Here is a 20,612-nt window from a genome sequence, read left to right as displayed (position 1 = left end):
AAGCTTCCTCCTCATTATGCTTTTACTAAACTGTTCCAGCATCAAGAGGACAGTCGTCACTAAGCCTTTGCAGCCTGATGCTGGGAAGTACAGGGTCCCCCAGCCCACAGCCAGCAGAGCACACACGGAGCATTTCTCCCACCAGAAGCACACTCATTTAAGCTCATCCTCTGCCTGGCTTCAGGAAGATAATATATTACTAACAGCTTTTTCCCCAGGTCACTGGTTCAAATGCCAGCTTGATGATTAACTGCAGAGAAATGTTAGCATCTGCTGGCTGACTGGCAGCCCGTGTGAACTAAATTGCCAGTTTCGGTTTGACTTCTGCAGAGAAGTATCCAGATCACCACCCGCACTAATAGACATCCTTATCAACACACTCATTTAAGAGGCAAAGGGCTGAACAGGCCAGAGTCAGTACTCCCAGAGAGATGGTGCTTCCCAGAGGAAGTCAGAGCACACGGCGATTTGATGCGCAGTAATACTATGCTGAAAGAAAGGGAACTTCAAAGAAAATGGGGGATCAATGAAAGAGCTCACCTGCTTGTTGTCACCTTCTTTGCAAGGTGACAGCAGCACCTGGGAACCGGGGAAGAGGGTGTACACAGACAAGCACAGCTGCTGCTGGCGGACTTGGTGGTTGTATGTGTATGTCCATTCCTGCAAAGAGGAAGAAAAAGAAAGTAGGTGAGAGATCAGGGTTGATTCTTGGTATTCTTCTACCTGGAAAGTGAAAACTTTGGCCTGGATCCTGCCCCATCAGAAACCAAGCACAAACCTCATTGACTTCAAGAGGCACCGGGACAGGTCACTAGGATGTTTCAAGCCTCCCCAAAACTGCAGCTGTCATTGGGGGACTGTATGTACCAAAGAAAATATCTACAAAAGCTGCTGGAAGAAAATGGTTCACGAGGCAAAGGATGTCATAGCCAGAACTGGGCTGTGGTTGGGGAAGAGGGGGATGGAAAAATGGCAAAAGAGGCAGAAATATGCAACCACACAATGTGCAATCCTCTTTTTCTGAGGAGGAGCTGCAGAAATGCTTTGCAGCTAGCAGCGGGAGAGAGGAGGTGATACATAGGAAATGTTTGCAATTCCCAGGATTCTGTTCCCAAATGCCACAAAAATCAGGGGTAAAGCTCCCCTTTATATCAAAGGAGCAGGACTGAACTCCAAACGTTTGCTTTACTGATTTGCTATGACCAGTGATATTCCTGCTCCCCTGGGCTGTCCTGGAGTTTTTTTTCCTCATCCTGCTTTTCGTGTTCACCTGCTCTTTATCAGCTCCTCAGCCCAAGAAATAATCTTTGGGGGAGCAGAGACTCTTTGTCCTGTGTAAAGCTCTCTGGGATTATCATCTTTTCCACCCATGGATGTTTTTCTTGGGAGAAAAAGAGAAGAGGCTGACAGTTTGACCAGGATTTCCAAATGTACTGGACAAAGCATCATGTACATACAGATACACTGCTTAGCCCAGTAGTATTTCACAGAAGTTTCTTCCAACCTTTATTCCAGTTGAACGTTTTCTGTCATTCACCTGTGCTCATATTACCCAAGAGCACCTCCTGAGGATCTGAGACTGCCCAGGCAGGGACGTCTCCCTGCTATTTGTGTGTGGACACAAGCAGACAAGAGCTGCTTTGGCTTATGGGAAACCACAAACCATGCTTTTACATAACCCCAGAGAGTGACTTCTGGAACAAGTTTGTTGCTTATAATCTTGTGAGAGTATTAACTTTAAAATTAGGGCTTGAAGGGGTTTCTGAGGGCCTCTGGCTAGGGTGCAAAGCAGGATGAACTCCTGTTGTGTAAAAAGCTCTGAGATAGGAGTCAGGCGAGCAGGAGTGGGAGCAAACGGAAAGCAGGTTGCTGAGCCGGGGCAGGGCAGGTGAGCAGGACCGGTGGACAAACAGCAGGCTGGCTTCACTAGCAGAGGGCAATAACCACGCAGGAGAGAGCAAGGCCAGGGAGCAAGAGGGTTTCGGCAAGAGGCCCCAAGAGCCAAGGCAAATGCTTTGACAGGGTATAGGCTATGAGAAAAAGCTGCTGTGAAAGAAAAGATGAGAAAGAAAGCAAAACAGTTGAGAGTTCAGATACGGAGGAGTCAGAGCTCCGGGAGGAGTGAAGTGAGCAGGGGTGTTGGCAATGGAGGGGAAGGCAGCGCTCAAACACGTGGCAGTTTAGGCTGGGTCTAGAAAAATGAAGGGTAAAAGGTGCTCCTGGGAGACTGCAATCCTTTCTGAGTGCTGAACGGGGAAGTGAAGAATGGCTGCCCTGATCTCAGAGCTGGGACGCCTGCAGCTCCCCCTGACTTTGAATGATGGAGGCTTTGGATTGCATTAGCATGAGTTATTAGAGCAGGGAAACGCTTCCACCCCTTTGGTAATTGTCACCGTCGGCAGCTTTAACTCCTCTTCCCAACTTCAAACCAGACAGCCACAGGCATTTAATTCCTGGGAATACAAATCCCACTTCATTCAGGTTCTTAGCCACCTGGAAGGGAAAACACGCTTTTGCACAGCAGACCCAGATCCACAAGGACTTCACGCTGTGATCCTCACACCCCACATTTCTTAGCCTACTACTCCCCACCAGCTAATGGAAATCAAACCTGGCTTTCTGAACAGCCTGCCCACAGGCTTCTCAGCGAGAGCTGCCCAGGATTTCAGCACATAACAAGCATTAATTTTCAAAGCCGTAGTCTGCACTCAAAGGCCTTCGGGCAACTACTTCTTCTTTGTCAGACGGAGCAGAGTTTACATGATCCTACAGTGAACGCGTTCCAGACATCCCAACCACGCACGCTGTCAGCTGCTGTGTAAACTACCAGCCTGGGAAATCAGGTGCCAAGTTAGTCCTGCATCTGTGAAGAACCAAGCCCTACGGGGCAAGCTCCAACACCTGTTCTCGGTGCCTGCGCTGCTACAAGCTGCTTTGAAAACCTGCTTTACATTTTTAACCAATTGTTCGTCATTTTAGCTCAGGACAAGGCCTGAGCTGCATCCATGAGGCTCCACAGCAGCAGCAAGCTAATCCTGTAACTCGTGTACACGTTGAATCCCCCAACTAACTCAGGCCATGGGACATTTTTTTTTTTGCTTTGACCTCTTAACCTCCTTGCTTCACTGAGCACTTCATGCTCCTCCCAGAGGTTCTCCATGCTTTTTTTCCAGGCCAGGCTCTGTTCAAGCCTTCCTGATATTCACATCCTCTCAAGGCAGGACCACCCTCTCACTCGGCAAAGCGCCACGGGATAGACAGGGTGGTGGTAACCATCTCTCCTAAGCTGTTCTTCATCATAAGAAGTGACGCCTACGGAGCTAGATGCACGCATCAGTTCGATAGCTGACATTGGATCCTCCCCTCTTGCCCCCAGCCTGTCCTGCTGCTGTCTTTATCTAAACTGACAGATTTTCACACAGCTCTTCTATTTTGGCAGAATGGCCTTTTATGGAAGCCAGTCCTGTTGAAAATGTTTTATCCAGTTCTAATCATGCCTTGTCTCTTTTCAGCCCCAGATGAAAGCCAGGGAAAATGACGCAGAAAATGAAGAAAATCGGGGGGGGAGGGGCGGGGAAGTCACCTGAACACCACAGAATCCATGAAAAGCCTGGAGTTAGAATACAGGCAAATGGCCGTGCAAATTTTTATCTTACCCCATCTCTTTCCCTATTTGTATCAGTGGGGATGAAAATGCCTGCTTTTTTTCCCCATGAGAAACTACTTCATCTTCTAAACCCTGGCACACTGAGCACTCACGTGGCCAGCACAGCAGTAACAACAGCAGAGCTTCACAGCCCTGTGGTTGTGGTGAACGGGGCAGCCCAGGGTCCTCCTAAGAAGAAAGACCTTAAGGAGCTAACATGGCTTCAGAGCTGCAGACTGGCCTGAAGAGATGCCAATGGAGTTGAGAGCGGACCCCTGGCACCAAGCAAAAACAGACACACGAGGTGAAACAGATCAAGATTTCCTGCCTTTTCAAAGACAAAGCAGCTCCTGATGAAGTGGTGGTGGAGCAAGGAGGAAGACGGTGGACTGGGTGAGGAGAGCTACCAGCTGCACACCACAACCAGCAATCCCCCTCCTCCGAAGCCTCAGATAACGCTAGCCCCCATCTGAGGCTTGCGACTATTCTTCAAGGCTTTAGCATCATTCGAGCAGGCACCTGTCACTGTTACTCAGCATCATTGTGAATTGAGGAAATTATTTTAAAATGTGACCTTCGGCTTGGGGCAGCCTGGCTGGCAGAAGGAGAAAGGAGCCCCTCAGCCTAGCAAGGAGCAGCCCCATGGGAGCCCAGTGTTACGTGACAGAGCCGTATATGCTCTGCAAGAGGTCAGCTGTACCCTAAAGCTGGGGTAGCAGCTAAAGAAAAATTTCTGAAGAAGCTGGGAACAACCTCAGCCCTCAATTATTATCTTTTTAAAATCACAGGGAAGGATTTCTCAAGGCACGCAACTGCATGGGTCACCTAAGGATACCAAAGTGCTTCACTCTTCAAAAGGCATCCCGGGGGATGCAACTAGCTCTTACGCAAGTCTCAGGAGAGGGAAAGCAAAATGCAAAATGTGCCCACGGCAGCCCAGGTGCGGAGGTGACACTGCTGCCAGCCAGCCCCTCTGCTCTGCTGGCTCAGCCCGGCTCCCACAGCTCCAGCTGGCCTACAGTTGGGGCAGGACATACCCATGGAGGAGAAGAATGAAGACTTTTGAGAGGAGGAAGGTCAGAAGTGAATTTTTATGGTTGAGATGTCTCAGGAGGGACACTGCCAGGTTAGTTTGGATAGATGCTAAATGTTGTCTAAAGAAAGTGCAGATCTAGTCAGCCCACACAAGTCCTCGAGCCAGCTGGAGTAAGCTTCAACGCCACATCAGGCAGATTATCGCATTCCATTTCCTTCACAATAAGAGTCAAGGACATGCCACCCAAATGCAATGGCAGCCACCCAGCTCCAAGGCCCAGATATTTTGGGGTGCAGGCCCAGGAAATGGATGCTGCAACCTTCCCACTGTTTCCTCGCTTGTCTACGAGATGACTAAACTTTACATTCATCTTGCAGCTACTGCTTACATGTGTGTGAGTATCCAGGTCAAAGTGTCTTCTGCTCTTTTATCTGAAGTATGTCAGGTTTCCTGAAACTGCTAATGATTTAAATAAATCCCAGAGTCAGATGTCTATTCCAAAGATCTATGGACTAATATCAACTGACACTTAGTCTGAAAAAAAAAAAACAACTACTCACATCTTCATCAGATAGACCAGGGCAAAATTATGATCAATTATTTTCCCTCAGATGCATTTCTCTCGTGAAAAATTAAATCGGTCAGTTCATTTAGCAAATGAGACACAACAAGACATAAAGTACCAAGGCTCCGGTGGGCCCGAGCGCAGGCAGAGCCCGCTGTGCCCTGGGGATGCGCAGCACTGCACAAAGATCTCTGCCAGTCACTATCTCAAGAGCAGGTCCCTCCGAGAGCCACCTCGGGGGACAGAGCCTGCCCTGACTGCTACCAGACCTTTTGGAGAGGAAAGGGCCAAGAAGATCCCAGGGATGAGAAGACAGAGCTCTCCTACACAAAGATGAGAGGTCTTCTTGTGCCTCAGTGCCCCTTTTAGTAACTCAGGACTAACACCAGACACCACCAGGGAAGGTTTGTGAGATCTGCTACAGGTCTAAATCTGATTTCACCGCAAAGTACTCTTCTCAATTTACCCAAACAATGGTTGTGGCCAGAGGGCTCACAACACCCTTCCCCTGCACTACAGATAGAAAAAAATAAAATAAAGAGCAATTGATTGCCATCTGACAGCTCCTATTCCTCTTTCCTCAAACCATGGTCAGCTCAGATCTTCTCACACCCAGTCGCAGGACTTCATGAATGTAATGCTGGTGAAGGGCTTGGGGAGCCTAGTAGGGAGACAGCTACAGAAGGGCCATCAAGCAACCAAATCAATGCTACTAACGCTGATAAAAAAGGATCTGGATGGCCAGGATATTTCTATAGTACTCACTGAATGCCAGGAAAGCACAGCTTTGATTTAGTTAAGCCTATTTTTCAAGTAAGGAAGCTTAGGGTAAACAAGATGTGACTTCAGTATGTTAAAAGTGAAGATTATGGCTCTATTCTGGCGTACCAAATATGAAACTAAGTAGCATTCAGGACTGCTGCATAATCTATCCTACACAGCCTGGTGACTATAACCCCCATGTCATCCACAAGTTTGGGTGCTCTTGTAACAATTGTGTAATTAAAATATAAGTTTCTATTCACAATGAAAATTTAAATATCCTGCTTTCATCTGAAATATTTTCCATGGCTACAAATAACAGAGAACTATCCTAGAAAGACAGAGAAAGATAAAAGGAAAAGGTTTTTCTCTATTCCTGCCTGTGTATTGAGCGTAGCTATTCAGCAATCTGTTTGTAGTGCATTTTTCTGTTCCCCTGCAGAGTTAGTCCTGGATGTGCACAAGAAATGGAATTGCCATCCAGTGGGAAGTGTTGACCTATTGCAAACCGCTGCAGAATCAGAATGGGAAGATAAAAAGTTTGTGGCATGAAAAATTCCAAAAATTTACTCCACAGAAATGTCAAACAAAATGTGTTTGATGGGAATGAAACAATCCAACTTGTTGGTATAACATTTCTCATTTTAAAATATCACATCAAATTGATATTTCAGAAAGACCAATGCCATTTCATTTTGAAACGCTAGCTTGCAACAGCATTTTCCATTCTGATTTTCCCAGATTTTTTTAAAAACATCCAATTCATTGAAAGTTGCAATTGTCACTAAAACATTTCTTTTTCCTTCGCAGAGTTGACCCTGCAAAACATGATGATCTGCTCTCATCAGCTTGCTTCTCTTGCTGTTTGTGTAAAAAGTCCATGTAGCAGTGGAAGAAAGAAAAAGAATTCTAAAACCTGGAAACCAGTTAAACCACAAGAACTATAACTATGCGGTACGTGCAGTTATATTCACTGTATTTTCTGAACTGACTAAAAGTCAAGTAGTCATTGTTGATTTTACCAGACTGTGAAGCAGATATTCTTTTCCTGACTAAAGGCAGGCATGCAACTGCATGCAAAAGAGATGCACATAATGACATGCTTCATCTGCACATAGAAACTAGGGACATTTTCAGCTGGGCTTTTTATATGCATAGCTACCTGGTTTGAATGTGTAACCATGAGGGTTAAGGATGTACAGTCAAGTGGAAGCAAGCACACCGTTGCCTATTAAATTATTTCACAGCACCGCGAAGAAGTGAGTGACTGTTATCCTCCTTGTTTTATAGGTGGAAACAGTGAGAGAACTTCCTGACATGCCCAAAATCACAAAGGGAGCCTGAAGCAAAGGCAGGTTTTGAAGCTGTGTCTTCAGGGTCTTGCTCCAGTGACTCCGCTGCAAGGCACATGTGCCTGTTCTTGGCTCTAACATTTCATAGAATATGCTTTTGAGAACAATGATTCATACGGCTTTTTCTCATGTCAGTGAGATTGAAAAAACCGAGATCATCCTCATTAAATTCTCACTAGTTTAATGGGCAATCTAATATTGAGAGAATGCAGACTATGAAGTTATAAATACCATTGCGATTCAGTGCATTTTGAAAGAAATAAGGCTGAAAGATGAGAGGAAATTATAGTTCTCTTCGTCTTCCTCTGATCTCTGCAGATGAACAGCGCGTGGCGTTCCTGAGCAGCAGTAAGTGCTCAGCGCAGGCTAGCATCGAGATAAGCGGTCCACCCTGTACTGTGGCTCCTGCACCAGTCCCTGCTGCTGCCCAGGGCCTCCACCGAGGTAAGGAGGAATTACCAGGGTTTAACTACGTGCTACCTTAGAAAGGGGCTGGCAGAACGGGTAATACTCCAACAGAGCTTTAGCAAACTTAGGAAATCACCTTGAACCTGCCCCGGAGCCTTCTCTTCAGCCGGCATCACGGGGATAAGCAACACCTTACCTGTGCTGTTGCTGCCGTGCCTTTGCTGCTGATGCAAGGATTTAAGCTCAGGACGGGGAACTCTTGGGCTTCAGACTTGTGCGACTCCAAGCAGCTCTGCCTCTGCCTGATCATCCCAGTCTGATAGAGCGATTCCTCGGGAATCCTGCGGGAACAGCATGAAAACAACATCCCTACGCCACCAGGCACACGGAGTACTCAAAGCGAGGCTCAGTGGGGTAAGGAGGGTGCAGTCGCACCATTTCACCTTCAGAAAATGAGAGTGGCAAGATCTATTACAACACTGAACCACTGAGAGCAGTACATGGACAGGGACGCTGCAGAAGCAGCACTCAAGAGATGGATGGCCGGCCTTTCTAAGAGGAAAAAATAAATAACACTGCACAAGGCAAACAGAGGAGCAAGGAATAGACTGTGAGCAGGCTGAAGGTCAGCCTTCAGCTTACAGGAGTGGGGAACTTTGTAACAAACTGCCACAGAACCCTGACATTTCCTGTGAATGCCGCTGTGCAATGGCACACACGGCAAAAAAGCAAGAAAACAGCTAAAATCATTTTCACACTGTGATTCTGCACTCAGCCATTGCACCAGCAGGTCCCTGGAAATATCTCCAAAACATTTGCATCCTTTTTGAGGATGGTTCCTGGCAGTGACTGGGGGAATGGATGCAATGGTTTCTGGAGTAATTTTGGTGACTAAAAGGGATCTGCACAAAAGCAACTGTAGAAGTGCATATTAAGCAAAGCATTAGGCTAGGAGTAAGGCAGAGCCACCTGAATACAGGTCACAAACTCCTGGAGTGGATGGTTTCACAACAGAGAAGTCTTGAGCATCACAGAAGAGTGTGAAAGGACTGGAAATTAGGTGCTTTTTTTTGTAAGCAAGAGACATTAAGTACTGAAACAAGCCACCAGAGGCTATGGTGGATTTTCCACCTTGGGATACTTTTGTAAGGAAAACTGGCTATTTCCCTATAGCACCTATCCTGCAGCAAGGGCAAGAGGATACCTGAGGAAGACCCAAGAGCTAAGAGAAATAAGTGGTGCTTTGCTCCTCACCAGCCCTGCAGCAAAGAGCCACGGAGTCTATAAGACTGCTTAGAGAAAGCAGGATCACAAACGAACCATGTCACACTGTGAGCAAGCTGTGTTTAAAGCCAGCACAAAATTCACTATGCCCTTCTGTGAAGGCCAAGGGAGGGGGTGCCTGCGTCTCTGGGGCAGGAGGAGGTGTGGGGACTGGAGAGGCAGAGGAAAGCTCTGTGGGGCAGGAGGGATGGGGCATCCCGCTGGCCTGCTAGAGACAGGTGGAGATCGCACATCCATACCGAAGTTCGGGATAAACGTTCTCCAGGTACCACTTGAAGCTGTGGCATTTCAGCCTCTTCCGCAGCTCCACTCTGCTCTGGACACTGTGGGAAGAAAATATCATGGAGATACAGTGGAAAACAAGAAGGTGAGACCCAACACACCAAAAAGGGAGGCTGAGAGAAACCCAACAGATATGCACAGACAGCAAACACAAGAGCATCAGCAGCTCTATTTTCCGCTATCTTCTGCATGAGCTTGGGCGGTCATTTTGATCTCTGTCTCTTCGGAGGTCTCACTTGGTAAAATGGCATGATGACATATTGCCATTTTAACAGGGAGCCTGGAGTTTGGTGGATGAAAAGGTTCATGAAAAGTAGTCATTTAAAATGATTAGTAAAAAAATGTATGCTATCTACTATATGCAGTAAGTATTTATTTAATATATCAATGTACTATGAAATTAATATATGCTATTATAAGCTACTCTTAGTTTACAGGACTACAGAAGGCCTTGATTTCCAAGAGCACATAAACACACCTTTAAGTCAGCAGAAGTTAATCACACGGTGAAATACTTCTTTCTTTCATGAACCAGGGCAAAATTTCTGCCGAGGGATCATGCTGTATAGTGCCATTTTCCCAAACTCCTCCCTGGGCCAGCCTCTGCCTGTGGAGCTGTTATGAGCTGGCATTTAGAGAGCAGTAGGAAGCCTCCAGTACCTTCCCTTCGCATAGCCTACCTTCTCTACACCCTCCTATATTTAGCAGGACAGAGCTGTTACTTCAGCCCGTGCTGATGGATGGGAAGAGGGTATGAATTCAATGGAAATGGGTTAGTCATTAGGATTTCAATTTATTTATCTTAGAAACTGAAGAGTAGCCGGAAGGAATTTGGGGTTGGATTTGGAACCAATCCAAATTTGGCTGCGGTCCAAAGCAAACTTTCTAAGGAAAGGAAGAGCATATGAAAATGAGAAATTAAGTCAAATATGTACAGTCCTCCTGACAGGGAGGCGTTTCTGACTGTTCACAGAATGAACGGCAAACTCCCTGAATACAAAGCACTTGCTCCTTTCCAATAAAGCCTTAGTGGGCCCAAAATTTGATGATTTTGCTGCCTCTCAGCTGCCAGTGAGACTTCTGGACTCTCCCCCACAAACTCCACTCTAGGACTAGAAGAACTTGTACCTAATGCCAAGGGCAGGACATAGGCAGAGGGGGGTTTCCCCCACCTCGATTCGGTTCGCTCACTGGGATAAACTAGCACAACATATAAACTAGCTGTTTATATGTTTCATTGCTGTGCTCTGCCTACCATTAGCTTTTAATTGAGCGTTACTACAGAAACAACAGGCGGGTTTCCGCAGCGGGGCGACGTCACCGTGAACACTCACTGCAGCAGGCAGGGCACAGGCAGGGCACAGGCAGCAGAGAAAGACACTTACTTTCCATAAGGTCTCCCTTGGGCCGCGGGACGAGCTGCGTAGTAGTACTGCTTGAATTCATCCATCCACACCTCCGCGGTGCGCTTGGTGTTTCTGAAGAAGGCAATGAAAGACAGGTGAAACCAAGGAAGCCTCCGAGGTGACATTTTCTAAAACGCATTGACTATACCACCCCGCTCTCCTCCCATCCTCAACTTGGTCTTTGGCTTCATCCAAACCGCCTTCGAACCAGCCCAACCCTCCCTACCAGAGATACCAGAAGATACTACTCCTCCTCCCTATTACTCCAGGGACCAAACAGAAAAGGCAAAAGCTTGGGTGATGAATTCACCATTTCAAACTCAGCTGGATGCTTTGCATCCATCAGACTCAGAAGTGCAGCTTCTCTTAAGCGTCATCTCCCAGGCAGGCGTGCCTGGGGTTTTACTTAGCACCTGAGATGGAGCTCTGAAAAGTGGTGCAGAATTTGCCAAAGATTGAAGGCAAATATTTCTTTTGCATCAGTCCTGTATGGACTCTCCTGCTTTGCACCCCTGGATTTCACTGAGGCAAATGTCAGCATGCAAAACTTAAGAGAAACCACCCCGGCCACAGTGCTGTAGCATAAATGTCAGTCTTTCACATCAGCCAGGTGTCCGCAGAAGGTTTATGGACCTCAGGAAATCTTCTGTGGACTTCAGATGGCTCTAACTCTCCTTGCAAACGGTTTTGTTGCTCCATGCCTATCTGCCCATCCCTAACTGGATCAGGGGAGTCCTCCAAGCTCCTGCTCCAAGGCAGGCCAGTGCCTCCAAGCTATTGCTACCACACCACCAGCCTGCAGGTGCCACAGGGCAGGCTCTGGATCCAGCCAAGTCCCATGTGGCCAGAAAAGGAGATAGTCTGCATATGAAGCCAGCACAACACTGGAGACTGAGCTGTCTCTTGCACTGAAGTAGAGGCTGTGTGGAAAAAAATCAATAGCTGGCAGAAAGGTGGAGATATTTTTTGCTAATATCTCTTTTTAAACACAGGTACCACATAGCATCAGGTTTCCAGAAGCTGCTTCTCCTCTCAGTCTATATACTACAACATTAAGTTAAAGGCTGATAGATACCATATGGTTAATAAAATCCTAGCTTCTAATGCCTACAGATATGTTTCTCCAGATCGCTTTTCAGTCCCTTGCTGATTCATGGTGCTTCTTCCTCTCTCTCTAAGGCCACTGCAATAGTCTAAGTGCTCTTGCTCAAGAGATGCCGAAGTGACAGTGTCTACATCTGTATCTACAACTTCCCCAAAGTTCAGGGTTTTTTTGTCTTGGCTTCCTGATCTCATTTGCATGGGGATAAATGTCAAGGCTCACACCTAGGCGTTGAATCAGACCTCCCCAAAGTCCCCGTGCGCCTGTGCCTGGGGTGCAGCAAGAAGAGCCGTACCCATTCAAGCTCCCCTTGCTCCTCCTGCAGGTGATGCAATGCAGACGCTGCCTTTTCACTCAGGTTTGCAGCGACTCCGATAGTGGAGATTTTGCCACATCTCAGCCTCTTCTGTAGGAGTCTTACTTCACTACTAAAACGAAGAGCCCTCCTCATGACTCTCAAATTTGTGCGCTCCTCCTTGATGCCAGCAACACCCTGTGCCCCTCACTGCCGTCTTTTTGAAGCAAGGTGACAAGGTCCTCTTCCTGCCCCACACGCTGCGTGGCTGGAAATCACGGATTAGATATAACCGAGGGATGTAATTTGCACTCCCCAGTTCGTTGTCTCATGCAAAGCGTGGGGAAGCTGCAGAGAGCCCAGGTCAGTGGTAACCCTGCCGCAGGCGGCTGGGTCTTCACAAATACTGTTGTCAGCTCTTTATAACACTGGGAAAGCCACACTAAAAGGAATGCCTGGTGTGTAAACACACACAAATGCAGTTTAGCTGAGAAAAAACCCTGCATTAAGTATAAGTGCCCCCGGTGTTTTTCCCTGTCATTTACTTAATGGACAACCTTCACCCTCGTGCTCTAAAAAAGGAGGAAATCCTTCCTGACTTCACTAGCTGCTCCCATCATCTTTCCCATGCCGATTCCCACTTCTGGACTGCCTCCTTCCTTGCCTGCTGTTTCCAGGATCTTAGCCCATTTCAGCCAGCCGTTTCAGTACCTGATTCGGTCTATATTCCTGTGTGTGAGGACAGCTCCCCTTCAGCTAGGACGCCCTGGCAGTTCCTTCGGTGTCCCTGCCAGCGAGGTGCAGCCCGTTGCTGCCTCTGCTCGAGAGACAGCACCAGCCCGGAGGCGAAGCCCCCCGCTCCGGCACGCTGCTCGGCTCCCCTCTCGGAGAGGCATCGGGAACCAAATTTTCTAGTTCAGCTGAGCCACGCTCAGCCCTCAGCTAAGGTCACTGGGTACTGACAGACATTGCTGGCAGCCTGATTTCAGGTCATTATAAATGCGTTCTGATGACCTTAGGGTCTAAACCATTTGCTGTTACGGTAGCTGGTGCTCAGGGAGATGCTGGGGCCATCCCTCCGTTTCTGTGCTGATGAAAGGTACCGTATAAGTGTCCTATTTCTGTCATATTCTCGACACTGTAGTAATCCTAAGGGAGAGTCATACTGACTTGATTTTCTTCGGCTCAGAAGATTCCTGCCCTGGGATATTTCAAAGTTTTCCAAAAAAACTTTCCTCCCCATCTTCTCTGCTCCCCCCTCCCCACAAGGCAGCACCTTATTCCGTTTCACAAAAAACAAAGCAAGCACAAAACACCTACTTAATGTATGTATTGGCATTTCCCTCTGGAAAGACGTACGGATGTTTCTTCCGGAAGACATGTCCAACGCGGCTGCAGGGGATGATTTCCAGGCTCCCTCCGCACATCCACACACGGAAAGAGATTTCTACAAGAGAAGCAGCTTCAGCATTTTGTCTTTCTGTCCTACAGCAGGCTGGATCCCAGTGTTACCTCTCACTTCATCCTCTGCCACATTAAACTGGGGTAAATCAACTACCAGAGGAGCTTTCCTAGGCACAACTCCCTTAAAAGCGCATTTCAAAGCTTCTTGAGATCTGCTTGAAGTCAGTGCTCTTGAAACCTGCCCGTAGCACAGCAGGTGCTATCACAACGGCAAGAGCGAGATGGGAAGTCAGTCCCTTTTCATGCAGCCCCGCTTACATCACAGAATCGTCTTGCCAGTTTTGTGCTCCCCTAATTACTTCTGCTCTGCCTATTTCAGAGTCACTTCCCTCCAAAGGGCTGTCAAGTTCACCAGGAGAGGCCATGAATTCTGTTTATTAATGGTCATTATCTTTATGAATCCACTATTGATTCTGCAAAGTGAACAGAGAGCTGTGCATCCATCACCTGTCCCAAAATGGATAGGAGCTTACCCTGCCCAGCACGGATTCCAGGCTGTGAGGGCCAATGTTGCGGACCAACAAGTCACACAAATTCACACAAGCAAAGGTCAGTGGTGGGAGGGATTAGCCCAAAAATCTGCATAAGCTGCCAGTACGGGAAATGTCTCCTGGTTGCCCCAAGCCGTGCTCTGGCTGGTCCACAGGGCCCTTCTGGAGGAAAACGAGCCTGTGGCACAATTGACACCAGAAGTTACGGGCTCTTGGCAGGGAGCTGGATGAAATCCTAGCTGGCGAGGTAGGATGGGTGAGCAGAATGGCTGATCTAATGGGTCCATCTGGTCCCAACGCCTGTGAAGCTATGAATCTGCAGCTATATTGTCAGACAGTCATGATTAGACAGAACCAGCATGGAAAAGATAGGAGATTAAAATAAAAGGCTTCTGCAGTTCTTTGCGTCCTATTTTATCATCTGTTGACAGTATAGAGCTACACATAGCATGTATTTACTCCAAAACTACAAATGCCTTTTCACACCCCCCGCCCCCCATTTAACTACAGAAGTCAGACAGGAGGACACCCATTATCTTTGGCAGCTCATGCTCCTGGCAGTCCCCTCACATACAGCACAAGGACAACTTGTCCCCAGGTCGGACGCTGGCAAGACAAGCGCCTGTGGGAAGGCCATTTGGGCAGCGTGGACATGCGGGCACTCCTCCTCCTCCAACAGCAGGCACTGCCGGCCTGCAAAGCTGCCATCCCTCCTAAAAACAACTCTCAGCTTCAGGGAGCAAAGGAGAATTGGAGCCCGGATGTCCAAAGCCACCTGCTCTCAGCACACACGGCTCAGCCACAAGGTGCAGGTCACTGCAGAGGTGGGAACCGGCTTCACAGCACTCCCGGTCCTGCTCCCAGCACGCCTGCCTGCTCCTGAGCTGATGGAAATGGGAGGCTGGCACAGCCACAAAACCCTTTCACCCTGATGCCTGGGTCCAAAATTCAAGGCTTGAGCCCATCCCCAGCAGCTGGCCCCAGCAGCAGGGGCCAGCAAAGGCTGGGGTGAGAAAGCACAGCAGGGAGGAGAAGCATTTCTTTCCAGAAATGCCCTCCCCTTCCCTTCACTGCTGTGTTTACAGGCAAGAGCTGCAACAGCAGCTAGAGCCTCACCACTTTCCCCAGTGGGTATTAACAGGCCAATAAAACGTGCCCTTGTGCCATGTCCTGGTGTTATATCGGGAGCAGCCTTAATCGCAGCTGCAGGGAAATGAGATTACGGCAGGATGCGGCCGCTTTAAACTGCTGCACTTGGTTCCTGTCGCACGTGGCTGTTGCTCTCATTTGCCTGTGTGTCACAGCGCCGGCCACACTGCCAGCGATACTAAGTAAATCAGAAGGGTGCCCGATAAAAGGGGACGATCAGCCAAACAGCTGTGAACTGCAGCGTGGCTGCTGCGTTGTGCCTTCCCCTCCTCTGGTCCTTCTGCTCAGCCCAGGAGAAGAGCAGCTCCCTGAAGATCAACGAGGGAAAGACCTGCACAGTTCAGTCCTTGCCTGCTCTTAATTTAAAGCCTAATGAAGAGGTGAGCTGAGGTGATCTCTGTGCACTGCAAACTGGAATGAAAACACAGCCCTGGGGAGGCAGGAGATGGTGAGGAGTCTGAGCTCTCCGCTTCAGGCGTGTTGCACCCTGCAGACCCTGCTCCAGTCCCAGTGGAGGCAATTAAAGCACGAGGTTTCTGCAGGTAGGGACGACCCACAGAGCTATCCATGGCAGCTAACAAACAGGGTCTCCAGACAGGCAGCTGAGAGCTAAATGCCTCGAAAGGAGGTAAACTGAGGCACCAGTGAAGGCATGGCACGGGGTGCCCTCAGAGGAGCCAGGGGAGCAGGGACTGGCAGCGCCCTCCTCCTGGCCTGCGAGGGATGTCTACAGCACGGGTGGCCCCTCCGAGTGACCCCCAGGAGAGGTGCGAGCAGTATGCGTTGGGGTGCACTGGGCTTCACCTTAGCTTGGCAAAATACCTTTAGTGCTTCTTGCTGGCCTGCAAGTCCTTCTGCCATTACTCATCAATTCACCTACAGGGGATTAAGTAAATTTAAGAAGTAAAACACCTACAGTATCCTCCTTCTAACCCAAACACACTTGCTTTTGTTTTGTTTGAGGTCTCCAGCCCTCTCTAGCTGCCCAGTCAATAACATTAAAGGCAGCAGCGATGGTCCCCAAGACCAGAGTCCTGCATCCCGTCAGGACTACGCTACCAGAAAAAGCACAGTTCACTGCAAGTGCCCAAAATGAGCAGCCGCTCGGCCAGCTCCTGCCCTCTGTCACCTGCCCAGAACTGACCGGGGCCAGCAGGGTCACAGCTGCCCTTGCCTGTGTACGAAGGAGAGGTGGGACACGCTGCCCTCGACTGCTGCGCCTGCAGGAGATGCATCTTTGAGCCGGGCACACTTCTGCTCTCAGGGTGATGGGCAAGATGGGATCTACCCTGCTGCTATGCAAACCTGCACTTTTTTGTCGCAGCGTTAACCTCCTGGCCCCTTCTTCCTCGCCTTTTCCCTTGGTCACGCCGATGCCCTGAGGCAGTGTTACACCCCGCAGCACAGCCAGCGCATGTTCCGTCGGGACCAGCCTCCCGGGGCATGCACCAGTAAGGGAAACATGGCGCTCCCTAGGATAGGCCATAGCCACACGTAAGGAGCAACGCCTGCTGTTGCAGGGCATTGGACAAGCTGCCGGGATAGAGCTTCCCCGGAGGGCAGGCTGCCCCGTCACTGTTCATCTCCCAGGAGCAGCTCGTGCTGGCTGCTGTCAGGGATGAGTGACGAGCAGAGACGGACAGCGGGTCAGGCGTAGGGTGGCAGTCCCTCTCCTCCTGTCTAGTTTCCTTCTTGAATGCTTTGTCTGGGCCATTGATCCAGCAGGGGAGGTGGGAGGGCTGCTGCTCACTCCTAGGTTTCCTCAGAGCCACCCCACTCAGAGAAGCAGATGCTTTGGGTCAGACTGGTGGCAAGACACCCACCCACAGAGAGAATGCACGAGGGAGAGAGATCCTACTGCATAACAAGATATAAATAAATAAAATATGCTAGAGGAAAAAGGCATGTGAAGGAAACAACAGTGCCAGGCAGCGGATGGGTTACTGCAAGGCGGCAGCATCTGTTCCCTTGGATGACTGACAGCATTGCTGTATGTGTTAAGACACAAAATCCTTCCTTCCTTGCTAGCAATGCTCCCCAGAGGTGCGAGCTATTAAAGCCAGGTTCTGATCTGTCTCCCTGACATCGAGTGCCTCCCCCTTCTTTCACAGATACAGTCTATTGCTCTGATCTGCAGCATCGCTACGGCTTCAAAGAGAGAACAGCCCAACCTGATCCAGCTCTGCTTGACATGGGGGACAAGGGACAGGTTGTACCTCTTTTATGTGCCCTCTCAAGTTTGCATGCAGGAGATTTCTTAATGCCCATCTTGCCCCGTGATAATGGGCAGAGGTGACTGAATTTAGGTCAGCTCTTAACCCTTTTTTTCCATGCAGGAAAAATGATAGTGTCAAGGAAAGCCTGGCAGCGCTCAGCCATCTAACGATACAGGAATGGATAAGCAGCCTTGTTACTTTGCCACCTGCTTCCAGCATGCCGATGGAGCTACTGTCTCAGGCACTCTGCAAATCCAGGGAGGCACTGATGCCTCAGTTCACAGCTTTGAAATGCTGTCGTCAGACAATGGAATATAAGACACGTCTTTGCTTTATTAATGAGAAAATAAGATCAGGAAGGAATAGGAGGGTGCGTATGGTGTTCTCTCATCTGTTGGTAACACCAAAGCTGAAAATTCTGTGGTTTAGGGCATTTACCTATAGAAAATCAAAGCAGCGTGGAAGGCAGGGAGTCCCAAGTATGAACAATTGCTCACTTCCCATCATTCATGGTCGTTGGATCCCTTACGGTCTCACCTGAGACCGTAACCTATGAATGTAAGTGAGGGAAACCATGCAGAACATTCAAAGCGAAATCCAAAATGACCTTGTATTCATCTGGCATGACTCAGGAAGAGAAGCCAACACAGCAAGGCGTAGAAGGAAGAAGAGCGACTCACCGAAGTTCTCCCCGCCCCAGATGTCCATGGCACTATCGTACTTCCCCAGATGGTTGAACCAGGCTTTGTCGATCACAAACAGCCCCCCGGCAATGATGGGAGTCCTGCAGAATGGGTAAGGGAAGAGGGGACACACTCTCAAACACTGCTGCAGCACCTGGATGCACAGAAGCAGCCCTTCCTTTTGCCTCCTCTTCCATCGTCAGGACATTACCTATGTATCTGCTTCTCATTAAACAAGGACAATACTCCTCAAAAAGCATCTGAGCCCTTCTTTCAGTTGCCTTGGTATTTTGCTGTCAGTCATAAATTGCCTGACACTTAATAACTGGCTAATGCACCCGTCAGCACAACTCCTACAAGCCCAAAGTTCACAGCCCTGATTGTAGGCTTCAGCATCAAAAATGCACTTAGCGCTCAGGGGGTTATTCACTCAGACGGGCTTTTTGCCTGGAGCCAGCCTATTAAGAGCACCGTTCCACTGGGGAGGGGAAGGCAGAGCCAATTCAGAAGGGCTTTTTAAAAGCCGTCACTAGCTGTGTGATCTTTATTTCAAAACAGGGTTATTTTTCAGTCTTTGGATTAGCTAAGAAAACTGCAGAGAGAAGGTCCATGGAGGAGGGGAGGGCAGACCCAGAAGATAGCTTGAGGAGATTCGCCATTTACTGGCACAAGTCCTGTCTCCATTCAATTGCAGACAGTGTGGATGCCTTAGGGAGGAGCTGGGGTGACTGCTCTGCCTGGGGCGAGTCTCCGCAGCACCCTATGTGGCAGGACGACCAGGAACATGAGGCGAGGCTTTGGGAAGCCAGCGAGAGCTCCTGTTAACAACAGCATCCTAAGGAGCAGCAGTGCTTTGCTCCCCTGCAAGCTTTCTGGGGCCCTGAGCTTCCTCCAGCACCTGATCTCCTCCCTGCTGCACATCCCAGTGCTTCATGGCTGGGGATGCAGACACCAGCACTCGGCTTGCTGCCAGGAGAGATTTTCAGCAGAATGAGGGACTCCCTCTATCCCACGGCATGAGGACAGGTGGCAACTCTCCTGTTCAGTTTTGCTCTCTCTCCTGCACATCCTGAATTTGAGGAGCCTTCAGCAAGGTCTGGAAGAGCAGTGCTGATCTGGAAAGGCTGGGCTAGACACCATGTTTTATCAAGTGGGCTGAGGACACTGCCTTATTTTTAAGCGATAGCTGAGCTGAGAGAAGCAGGAGTCGAGAGCACTGGGCTTTTTCCCTAACTATATTCAGCCTCCTTAGCACTACCAAAACACAAATAACCATAAATATACCCCTTCTACCTTTACAGCACCCTCAGGCCTCACAGGGAGGTGAAGCTGTACTGCAAAATCCAAACTAGCGAAGAGCTCGCTATAGGTATTAGAAGTTCAGAGCTGTCCTGGAAGGAATATCACACTGCTACGGTGCATGGTGACACACATGAGGTCAGATGAGACGCCTGTCCAGCCCCACGTTCCTCAGGTGCCTTCTTCCCTCTCTTGACTTACTTAATGGGTTCGGTGGGATCAAGTCGTTTGGCTTTCTGCTCTGGAGAAAGCTGCTCCCATTTGAAATGCAGACTCCAGTCAAAACCTAAAACCAAAGTAGAGAAGTACCATGGGAAAATTAGAAATGGGTATGGATTAGGAGGCAATGCAGGCTGCAGAAGCCGTGTTTGATGGAGCATTTTCCCCACTTTCAAATGACTGAAGCCATGGAGATGCAGCTCTTGGGAGAAGAGTCCAATGACTAACGTATTTTACTACTGCATATGAACAAGAAACAACACATTGCATTACAATTGCAAAGTCAAGCACTTGTCAGAATTAAAGCTGCTGATGAAACCTTACTTTGTCCCCTTGTGCACACAGATACATACTCTGATGGATATTGCGTGCCACAAATAGCACAGGCATACTAATAAGCACTACATTCGCATCCTCCATTTGTTGCCTAGACATCCCCCATCTCCTCTTGTCGGCAGCCCGGCTTTCTGTGCTCCCAAGGGTGGCTTTGACATGACCCTTCTTTCCTGCTTGACCGCCTTATCCACTGTAGCAAACACCATTCCTCACGCCACGCTTACCCGTCTCTAAAATAGCCTGAAAACAGCCAGCGGGGAGCACTGAACAGTGCTAATGCACTTTTTGCAAGATAGCAGGAGCCAGCAGTGTGGTGCAGAGCCACCAGCTCCGCGGGCCAGTGCATTCTCACACCACGGGACGGATGCCCACAGGGCATGCACACGGCTTGGACTCACCTCCTCTGAGGTCCGAGGAAGCCGCCACATAGGCAAAAGTGTCCAAGTTGATGATGTCAATAACGGGGCTGACCACTCGGGTGGGATCCTAGAAAGCAGAAGCAAAACAACCCATGACTTCAGATCACATTGCTCAAACTGGTCAAGGAATGCTCTAAACTCCTGGAGACACCAGATAGCTGGAAATCTTGGTGTCATTCAGGTTTTGTCAGGGACAAG

The 20,612-nt window shown here is 48.9% G+C and overlaps 1 protein-coding gene across 1 annotated transcript in view; it reads right to left on the bottom strand.

The window, feature by feature from the left end:
* Window positions 1-414: 414 nt before the first annotated feature.
* GALNT14 (polypeptide N-acetylgalactosaminyltransferase 14) overlaps window positions 415-20,612 on the bottom strand; it is a 100,095-nt gene continuing 79,897 nt past the window's right edge. Inside the window, exons 7-15 of the mRNA XM_075147933.1 lie at window positions 20,394-20,481; window positions 19,642-19,726; window positions 18,139-18,242; window positions 13,459-13,585; window positions 10,721-10,813; window positions 9,293-9,376; window positions 7,966-8,110; window positions 541-660; window positions 415-489 (exon numbers count right to left, since the gene is read on the bottom strand). Of these exons, the coding sequence (XP_075004034.1) occupies window positions 415-489; window positions 541-660; window positions 7,966-8,110; window positions 9,293-9,376; window positions 10,721-10,813; window positions 13,459-13,585; window positions 18,139-18,242; window positions 19,642-19,726; window positions 20,394-20,481 (921 nt within the window). The remainder of the gene's footprint in view (window positions 490-540; window positions 661-7,965; window positions 8,111-9,292; window positions 9,377-10,720; window positions 10,814-13,458; window positions 13,586-18,138; window positions 18,243-19,641; window positions 19,727-20,393; window positions 20,482-20,612) is intronic.

The sequence above is a fragment of the Calonectris borealis genome, chromosome 3 (genome assembly GCF_964195595.1).
Source record: "Calonectris borealis chromosome 3, bCalBor7.hap1.2, whole genome shotgun sequence".
NCBI lineage: Eukaryota > Metazoa > Chordata > Aves > Procellariiformes > Procellariidae > Calonectris > Calonectris borealis.
This window is presented reverse-complemented; position numbering and strand designations above follow the sequence as displayed.